Source organism: Notechis scutatus, chromosome 1 (genome assembly GCF_049901735.1).
Source record: "Notechis scutatus isolate UNSWTSFEM ecotype Mainland chromosome 1, rNotScu1.2, whole genome shotgun sequence".
Lineage (NCBI taxonomy): Eukaryota > Metazoa > Chordata > Lepidosauria > Squamata > Elapidae > Notechis > Notechis scutatus.
The window spans coordinates 65,154,955-65,165,618 of record NC_142009.1 but is presented as its reverse complement, the minus strand read 5'-3'; the positions used below and the strand labels follow the sequence as shown (position 1 = coordinate 65,165,618).

Here is a 10,664-nt window from a genome sequence, read left to right as displayed (position 1 = left end):
CCACCCCTGCTGAGATTGTATCCAGTTTCTTCAAAGTGACCGTGGTGGAAAATTAAGCCTTGTATAAGTTATGGATACCTTGTGACTTGCAAATGTAATTCTTGTGAATTACATAGAAATATATAGTATAGTATTGTATTGCAGTATTCTATCCCTATTCATATTGTACTACATTTAATATAGCTTTAAGTTTCTATTATAATCTTTGTAATCATGTAATAATGTGCTGAACTTTTTTAGTTAAACATATTTATATCCTACCTTTCTAATATTGTTTGGATATTATATTTAAGGAGAGAAGCTTAAAAGAAATATTAAGTATCCGATTCAATTACAATTAAATGATGTAACTGTAGTAGCTTAATCAAAATGCTCTTTTTAAGCAAATTAAGAAAACCAAAGGAATTTTTTTAAAACCTCTTTAACAAATTTACATATAGAAATGCCAATGGAGGAAACTGCAGTGAAATCCACTTAAAAATCTGTTACTTTATGAGGTAAATGGAATTTTAAATTTAACTAGAATATGTAGTTTTCAAGGCTTAGGGGAAGAAACACCCCCGCCCAGTTTAAATTGAAACTATTGGTGGAGCTAAATTAAGTGACTCCAAATAGCCATGATGGAACACTCCAGAATCAAATGCCCTCATACTTTTATTTAATAACCAATTTCCACTAGGTCTGGAAAGACATCCTTCCATATCTCTTGAAGACCTGTTGCCAGTCAGAAGATGTGCTTAGACAACTAGTGTCCTTGTTTGGTATAAACCTCTAAGGCAGTGATGACAAACCTTTTGGGCTCAGTATGTCAAAAAATCAGAAAATATCAACCTTAATACTGGTGACATGTCATTCTACCCCACCCCACCCCCTGGACAAAAGAGAAATGAAGAGCAATAAATTATCTAAATGTACTATTAATAGATAAATACTTACATAATTGTAAATATTTTTCAAAATGCCTACCTGAGGCAATTCTAGATTGCACAATGCTGGCTACTTTGGAGAATGCTCTTGCATGGCCTTGCAACTGTCCAAAAAGAGCAGAAAATCACATTGATTCTTACAGTGTATGTAGAGACCTCAGAGGCTCCGTGAGAGCAGAGCCCTCTCCAGTGGTGGTATTCTACCGGTTCGGCCCAGTTCGGCTCAACCGGTAGCTCCAAGGATCATCTGTGAGTGAACCAGTTTGCTCTGATGATCAGCTGCTGGTCCCACCCATCCTCCCGCCCCTGCTCTACTCTGACCTTTATTTCCTGGATTTCAAGCTCAGCTGCTTTGCGCAGCACAGCGGATTGCCACACGTCAGCTGTTTAACACACAGGGAGATTCAGTGGTGGGATTAAAAAAAAATACTATTGGTTCTGTGGGCATGGCTTGGTAGGCGTGGTGTGGCTTGGTGGGCATGGCAAGGCAAGGCAAGGATACTGCAAAATCCCCATTCCCTCCCCAGCCCACTAACCTGCTTTCCAGCTCCGTTCTTCTGTGCAGGGCAACCAAAGAAAACCCAGCCGATCAGCTGGGACTCAGGAGGCAGAGAAGAGATGGGGACCAGTCAGAGGTAGTATTTGCCGGTTCTCCGAACTACTCAAAATTTCCACTATCGGTTCTCCAGAACTGGTCAGAACCTGCTAAATACCACCTCTGGGGAGATTGCAGGATTGCAGGAGAAGGTCAGTAGCAAACCCTCTGTGCATGCGTGCAAGACGCATGCTCACCAAACCAGTTGTTACACTGGTTGAATCACACCCCTGAGCCATGTCCACCAAGCCACACCCACAGAACTGGTAGTAAAAAAATTTGAATCCCACCACTGGCCCTTTCATGTGACGTCCAGAGGGTCCAAAGGCCTGGTGTATCAGTAAAAATGTCATGGCATATCACCTGTGATACGTCTGCTATAGGTTTATCATCACCGCTCTAGGGTGATTAAATAGTACCCTAGAGTTGAGAGTAGAACTCTTTTGCAAGGGAATCCTTTTTGGGTTTTATAGAAGAATTATTATATATATTTCTCTGTTAGACAGAGAAAATGTCTAAAACTGAGTATTTAATATTTATGGAACTGCTGTTCATGGAGTAGAAAACATTCACTGGTTGAGAGACCACGTAGTAATGCAATTGGATCCATGCCCAGACAATATACCCAGCTGATATAATTGATTAAAAGTATGATCTTCTCTGGTTGTGAATTTTGTTAATACATAGTGTAAGAAATCCACGGCTGATATATCATTAATTCTTGGGTTAACAATTTCAGGTACTGGATTTTGGAATTTCCTGCAGAATTTAATCTGGATCTTGGTTTGGTTCATCTGATTGAGGAGTTTCAAGAATTAGCTTGCCATCTAGGTTATGAAGAACATATACACCTTATTGACATTTCTAGCATGTAAGGATTATCACCTGTGAGGTACCATTATTAAACTAGGATTCTCAACAGCATTCCAAAGAAGCAAAAATGAATTGGTGTGACATATTTGAAATGCCCTGTTTTATTACGTTATATAAAAGGTTTAATAATCTTCACATCAAATGCTAACTACCAAAGTAATAATATCAGTCATGTAAAACTATTAGTAATGATGAAGAATTATGTAATAGCTGCCTCTTTAGATAAGTGGAAAGAGAGTATGAGTTATTATTATCAATCTATATAACATATTTTTGTTTGGAATGTGTGTGTATGTGTGTGTGTGTGTGTGTATGTGACATTTTATATATATAATTATATATAGTATACTATGTATAATTTTCAAAACAAACAAGTTATTTTATGTTATATAGATATAACAAAATTGAAATGCTCCTTTCAAGAATGAATTGGCATTATGGCTGTAGGTAGGTTTTATTCCCAATTGATGCAATTGCAGTGATGCAATTAAATTTTAGGAATTGTCACTATATTCCTCAGAAGTATAGCGCTTTCCTAATAGTCCAGGGGTGTCAAACTCTATTTCATTGAGGGGCGCATCAGGGTTGTGTTTGATCTTGTGTGGCCAGGGTAGGTGTGGTCAGTGATGTTGAGCTGACCACATCCACCCTGGCCATGCCCATGCTCATGGGCTCCTGAGTGCTCTGCCAGTGAAAACAGGCTCCCGAGCTCTGTTTTTGGCTGTGATGGCCTTCTGCAACCCTCTGCCAGCGAAGACGGAACTTGTGAGGGCCACCTTGTGAGCCACAACCCTTGCGAGCTCTGTTTTCGGCTGTGACAGCCTCCTGCAACCCTCTGCCAGCAAAAAGAGAGCTTGGGAGTGCCACCCGTGGATCTCAGGAGTTCCATTCTTGGCTGCAATGGCCTCCTGAAACCCTCTGCCAGCAAAAATGGCACTTGGGAGGGCCGCATGCAGCTCCATTTTTGTTGGCAGAGGCACTGCAGGTCGGGCCTTCACTGTTTGCAGGCCAGCCCCGCGGGTCAAATCTAAGCACCCCTCAGGCCTGATCTGGCCTCCAGGCCTTGAGTTTGACACCCCTGTAATAGTCTATTGGATTGGCAGTTATCAGTCCTGATAATAAAGTATATGGCTAGCCTTCTATAGTCACATCAAAGTCCTGAAAAAAAAAGGGGGGGGGACTTTTCAGGCAACACGTCCCTAGATGTGCAGAAGATACCGCAGTATAACCTCAGAATGTGAGGTATACTTTTCCCAGTCTTGGAAACAACTCCCTTTTTTTTAAAAAAAATATCAAGTGTCTAAGGTATTAATTAGATCGTGACTCTACTGTTAAATGTTGCCGTTCACAGTTCTAGATCCTAAGTACTGACTACACTAAAATGCCTCTCTGTGTCTCTCTATTTAATTTTTGCACATATTGTTAATGTTGACCCAATATGAAAGATTGCTCTATAAAGATTTCAAAATTTATAGTATTTTGAGGCAGCACACACTAGATCAATATAATTATCTCACGTTCCAGACCGATTTCACAGTCTTGAAAAATGTTTCTGGAAAAAAACTTGAAAAACATATATAGAAATCATCTATCCTGATAAGAGTAAGTGAGCCTTTAGCCTTTAAGATGATATACTCTCTTAATGCTTTGGATATTAACTTCCATCATTCCAAACCAGCATGCCTGAGGTTAGTTTTCTATGATTGTGGGTTATGGAATTGTTTTGAGATATCCTTGTAAGAAAGAAAGAAAAACCAAGGCTAATAACAGTGAACAGAGGGAGTCTCCCATTCCAGAAGTAATAGCAATCTAAATAATTGCTTCTGGAAATAGAAAAAGGACTGTTACATTAATGGTTTATTTTCATATTTCCTAGAAGCATTTGGCTGAGTGACCTTTGCTAGATCAGTTATACTTTTGCTTTGATCCACAGACCTCGGCTTATATTTTATACAAGTAGTCCTCAACTTACTACCACAATTCAGCCCAAAAAGTTCTGTTGCTAAGTGAAACATTTGTTAAGTGAATTTTGCCCCATTTTATGACCCTTTTTTCACAGTTGTTAAGTGAATCACTGCAGTTGTTAAGTTAGTAACACAGTTAAGTGAATCTGGCTTCCCCATTGATTTTCCTTGTCAGAAGGTTGTAGAATTTTGTTTCTTTTTATTTTTCTTATATGTATCCATTTCATGTATTCATAACTATGTCTATACTTATACCTATTATCTTGTAAGCAATTGACAAAATAAATAAAATAAAAATAAAGAATCTGATCACATGACCCCAAGGCACTGCAAATGTCATCAATATGAATCAGTTGCCAAGCATCTGAATTTTGACCACATAGCAATGGGGATCCTGCAATGGTTTAAGTGTGACAATTTAGTCATAAGTCACTTTTTCAGTGCCATTGTAACTTTGGTCACTAAATGAACTGTTGTAAGTTGAGGACTATCTCTACTTGTCTCAGCACACTGACTTCAAGCAACTATCTCACTCTCCTTATAGTATATGAAGATTTTAAAGTCTTCTATCTGACTTTACGTCAAAAAAGAACATGGAAGTCTTCTTCTTTATATGGCTTGACAATGGCCATTGTTTTCTTCTGGGGCATCAGATCAAATCAGGCTCTACGTTCTTTCTTTTTTTAACAGACCCTCTTATGATTGGATGAGAAGAATCACACAAAGGAAAAAAACATCCAAGAAAGGAAAAGCTTGCCTATTGTTTGATCATTTGGAACCCATTGAATTAGCAGAGCATCTCACTTTTTTGGAGTATAAATCTTTCCGAAGGATCTCTGTAAGAATTTTATAATTTCTCATACTACTTTGAATTCATGGCAAAAAGTGCTCATAACTATGAATCTGACCTTATGACGAAGGTTCCTTTAATCAAGTCCCAATGCTAATTCATGCATGCATTCTTACTACCTATTTACTGTAGCATCAAGAGATGATTTGTTCATTGCATGTATGAAGTATCAGGGATAAATTATTAACCAAATCAAACAGAATCTTTTTAAGCAGAACAAATTAATTTTTGTACCATTGATTATCAATTAGGATGCCATAAATACTATCGAGAGTTCCTGTCTATTTAAGACAGAGGCATTTTTTATGGATTTGCCTTCCTAGGACAGAATATTTCTTAATAGCCCTTCTCGTTTGCTCTGTGAATGATTATTTACTAACCATTCCTAAATGGTAAATGGCTACTGTGTGAGCTGATGTGTTTAGCAGCTTCTGTATGCAAAACAACAACCATGGGGTGAACAGATGACAGATTCTTGCAGAATTTGAATTAAACTACCAGTGAAATCTGTAAAAGCTTACATTTTGCAAAACTGTCAATCTGATTCCACTTATGCTTTGTCTCTAAGTTTGTAAGTAAAGCAAATATTATAAAAGATACTCCAAAAATCCAACATGTTCTCATCCAAAGAAAGTATGATCATTAGCAATACATCCTTCATCAATTTATTATCAGCAGCTGAAATAAAGAATGTTTAACTCTGGATGTTTATTTCATACATCTAAGTATGAGTATGTTTGGAATCATCTTTGCAGTCACCAGATTACATGCAAAACATATGCAAATAAGTTTAGCTTGCTAATTATCCCACTATATAGAACTGCTTCTGAAATCAAGTTCTGAATACTGTTGGAAAAGATATGAGCGAAAGAGGGTCAATATTTAATCATGACAATGATTATTATTACATTAACAATAATTAAACTGCACACACTCAAAATATTTTCCTTTGGATGAGGGCATCTAAGAAGTAGAGCTTTTGTAGCAAATACGGGAATTCTTGGATTTGCTTTCCAAGAAAATCTGGAGGGCACCATCTTGGGAATGCATTAATATGATTTGAGATAAGCACATGAGAGTGAAACTCCTCCCTTTAACTAGTTTACAGATTATCAGAGTTATGTGATCCATGGTTGCCTGGAGAACAATCCGACTCTGGAAAGATCAATTGCTTTATTTAATGGCATCTCAAAGTGGGTCCAATTGATGGTTCTGAGCAAACCAACTCCTCAACAAAGAGCAGAAGTTATCACAAAATTCATCAATGTTGCACAGGTAATTTTATGCTGTTGGAGCCTGATTTAATCCCGTGGAATAAAATGGAATAAAATGCAGGTTTAAAAAGTATCTGTAAATTTAATGTTTTAAACTATTTCATATTTAATTTACTCTCTTAGAGGAGAAATCCCTAACACTTGGAGGCTATTGGGCATATATATATGGAATTTCAAAAACATGTTGTAGGCCATGTCAAAAAATTGGCTGCTAGGCAGGATTTACCCCATTGCAAAATGTTAGGTTTATAAGGTTCATTTTGTAAGCGGCCCAGAGCTGCTTCAATAGTGAGATGGGTGGCATATAAATTTTATAAATAAACAAAGCATCAATTTTCAGAAAGCTATTTGACACCTGTCTAGGATCTTTATCTCTGCTTATTTTTATTCTTTTGAGGGAGGTTGGCAAATGTCCAAGCAAAGCACTGGGCAACCACTGCCCACCATTTTCTAGAAGATGAAGTCATATATTGTTGCTTTGTTTTGTGACGTGCCAACTTCTCTAAAAATAATACTAAAAATAAGAGCAGAAGAATATTGTTATTGGATGCCATTGGGAAAAATCAATAAAAGGCAAAGCATACATTTAATTCTGGTCTTGATGATCTTCACTATGTTACCTGCTGATTAAAAAAAAGACTATATAAAAAGAGAAGGTGAACCATTTTTCAGAAATGTGCTGAGTGTACTTTTATGTGTATCGTACAAGCTACTTTCCTCACTGCAGACCAATCTTATCATGTTCCAAAATGAGAAAGGATTGAATCTGAGGATCTACCTGGAATCTTTCTGATGATGGGAGTTTACTCTAGATCAGGGGTGACAAACTCATGTTGTTCAGCAGCATCACGTGACATATCAGGACTTTTTTTCCCCTCCACTATACTGGGCGTGGGTATGGCCAGTGCATGATACATCTGGCCCATGGGCTGGGAGTTTGACAGCCCTGCTCTACATCATCATCTTGCAATACCCTTTTGATTGATTTATGGGTGGCCCTGCTAATAGACGTTTTACGTAGCAGTTCCACAAATGTCACAGGTAGAATGTCACAAGAGCAAGGGGTGTAAATCATTGTGCCTATCAATCAGGTTCCAAATGAAAAGTGTAAAGACATAAAAAAACAAACTTTCTAATAAATTGTGCACACCAGTCCCTTCAACAAAGGGAACAAAGGAAGAAAACTGTGACTTCTACACTTGTGTTCAATATCAGGACACAAGTACCAAAAGGTGAAGAGTGCATCATGATGTTGCCACATACATTTCTTCATTACTTCTTTTTTTCATCATTGTGGTTTATAAGCAAATTCCTATGAATATGTGTAACGGGAACATATATAAATGACATTGATTCAGTGTGAAAAATTTGATCAGTAGATCTAACTTTATTTCTGTCTATAAATATATTAGAGTTATGGACTTAACTCTTGAAATAAATAAATTCCAAACAATATTTAAGCTTGTAATGGAATTTTTCTTTCTTTTTTAATCATTATCTTTATTAAAAATATTTTTAATTTATGGATTTATTGACATCTCTGTCTGTACTCAAATTTCAAATATAAACTGCTGAATTACATTTTAACACATAAATTTTGACATTTGGTTGTGAAACAACACTCCTCAGTCACAATCCCATTGGTCTCGTATCCCATTACGATAAAATTGTGTGATTTCACCATATGGAGGTAGTTTATTTAGATTCTTCTCTTCTGAAACCATACATTTGGTCTAGATCAGAGTTTCCCAATGCTGAGAATTTTAATAATTGCCAGGGAATTCTGAGTATTGAAGTCCACACATCTTCAATTGAAGTTCCCAAGTTTGGTTCAGATGAATAATGAATAATATAACCTTTTAACAAAAATGTTTGAATCTCTCCACAGAAACTTCTTCAGCTTCAAAATTTCAATACACTGATGGCTGTTGTAGGAGGCCTAAGTCACAGTTCTATTTCACGTCTGAAAGAAACTCATTCTTATCTTTCTTCAGAAGTTACCAAGGTGTGAGAGTAAATTCACATTTCATTTCTACATAGAGAAAAATGTACCACTACAAATGATTTTTTAAATATCATATACTTTTTTTCCACTGAAGTAAGGGAGATTGAAAATATGGATGTTTCTTATCCTGAATCATATGAATCAGCCATTGGTCCATCTGATTTAATTACTGGCAGGATATTACCATGATAATAGGGGATGTCTTTTTTTAAAAAAAATGTAAAGTTTTCTAAACTTGGATTTTTTAAAAGCAGTTTATGTATTCATACATAGAACTATGGCTCTTCATCAAATATATACAGGAATCAATCATCTGGCTTATTTTTGCAATTGGATAATGATTCCCTTTACAAAAAAAGGTAGATTTCTAGTCCTCCGGTGTAATTTTTCTAAATTCCCTCTTAATCAAAACAAAACCAAGAATGTTCTTGCTGATTCTTGCTGGTTCTTGCCTCCTTTGCAGGATTGGGATGAAATGACTGAACTGGTCTCTTCCAATGGAAACTACTGCAACTACCGCAAAACATTTGCAGACTGTGTCAACTTCAAAATCCCCATCTTAGGAGTCCACTTGAAGGATCTAATAGCAGTTCATGTAGTTTTTCCAGACTGGATCAATGAGGACAAAGTCAACCTTGTGAAAATGCAGCAGCTTTCAGTCACTTTGAGTGAGCTGGTAGCCCTGCAGACTGCATCCCACCATCTGGAGCCAAATATGGATTTAATTAATCTGCTGACGGTAAGATTAATATGCCTTCTGCAGTGCTACTTGAGGATTATTCAGAAATTTCTGCTGATGTACTGTGGAGGTACTCGTAATATTTTGGTGGTATGGATACATAATACAGTACCATACTGTAAACCTGAGTTGATCATTTGTATATTTTTAGCCCAGTTTAATGACTGGTAGTCAAATTTAAGCTTTAAAAAGTGTAGCCAGACTTTGCTTTAAGGACTTCCTTCATCTATATTCAAAACAGTCTCAGAGGTCCTATCCAGAGATCTACCATCAAAATCAAATAGACCGATAGTCATTATAGACTGGGCCTTCTCAATTATGAAGTTCCCTTGTATCTGCTTTATGTATAGACTTTCAAACAAGTATTTTAAAAAACAATTTTCTCAGCAGCTTATTCCTAATAAAGTTTTGGTGTTGTTGATCTGAAATGCCTCTGAAAGATCTTTAGAAAACCCTGCTGGTCTTTAGTTTGGTTTGATTATTGTTTGGTTTACACTGGAATTGTTTTATATGTTCACATATTTTTATGGAAGTTGTGTTGGGAAAGCTATACCTTGCTTTGTTTTTACGATGTCAAATTAAGCAACAGAAAAATATTGGGCTGAGAGATCAGTCCAGATCACAATCTCTTATAAACTTGATTGGAACAATTGCATCTTGTAATTGTAATTTATTTTAATACAGTATGTTCAAAGATTAGAAGCTTGCTTTATCTCTTCTGAAATTTTGAACCACAACTAGAATGCGGAATGCTTTTCGGATCAAGGAAGAATCTTCTGGTTAGCAAAGTTTTTGTTATTGCAAGAGAGGCATAGAGAGAAGCTCTTTAAATTGAAACTCCCTGTGTCTAATATAACAACACAAACTTTTATCAGTCATGCTTCTAAAGTAGTTTGTCGTTGTTATAACAAATGCTTCTTTCGTGAATAGCCAGAAAAAAAAAATGAAAAAACAAGTACTATGTACCAGGGTTCTATCTCTGTTTTCTCTTTAAAATGTTGGGAAGGGGGCAGGTAAGCATTCACTTCTGAATTAATATAAATGTTATAAATTTTGGGGTATTGTACCTAGAAACCATGGGATGCTGAACTCTTCAGTGTGGTTTTACTGTTTTGTAAGAAAATTATTTTCCTTCAAGTTCTGATGATCAGAGATTAGTAAGCAGATGATAAACACTATGTTTTGAACACTATGAAATACTAAACAGCCCCCAAACTGTTGAGTAGCCCTCAATATTTTGCACTAAAACTGTTTTTTATTCAAATTAAGAACAGGGTCCTGTATTACATATTCCTCTTTCAGTGTCATTCTGATTTTCTGTTGGTCATATTGTTGCACTTTAATGGGTTTTTTTTTCTTCACTGTAGGTTTAGCCAGAGTGAAATAACTATAACAAGTGTATTTAAGGGAAAGTTAGAATGAAAGAAGATTGCCAGCA

The 10,664-nt window shown here is 36.5% G+C and overlaps 1 protein-coding gene across 1 annotated transcript in view; it reads left to right on the top strand.

Annotated features, from left to right (window-relative positions):
* The first annotated feature begins 405 nt into the window (after positions 1 to 405).
* Positions 406 to 10,664, top strand: part of RASGRP3 (RAS guanyl releasing protein 3) — a 30,027-nt gene continuing 19,768 nt past the window's right edge. The window contains exons 1-6 of the mRNA XM_026680818.2: positions 406 to 497; positions 2,261 to 2,392; positions 5,049 to 5,196; positions 6,310 to 6,483; positions 8,371 to 8,487; positions 8,951 to 9,226. Coding sequence (XP_026536603.2) covers positions 493 to 497; positions 2,261 to 2,392; positions 5,049 to 5,196; positions 6,310 to 6,483; positions 8,371 to 8,487; positions 8,951 to 9,226 — 852 coding nt within the window. The 5' untranslated portion in view covers positions 406 to 492. The remainder of the gene's footprint in view (positions 498 to 2,260; positions 2,393 to 5,048; positions 5,197 to 6,309; positions 6,484 to 8,370; positions 8,488 to 8,950; positions 9,227 to 10,664) is intronic.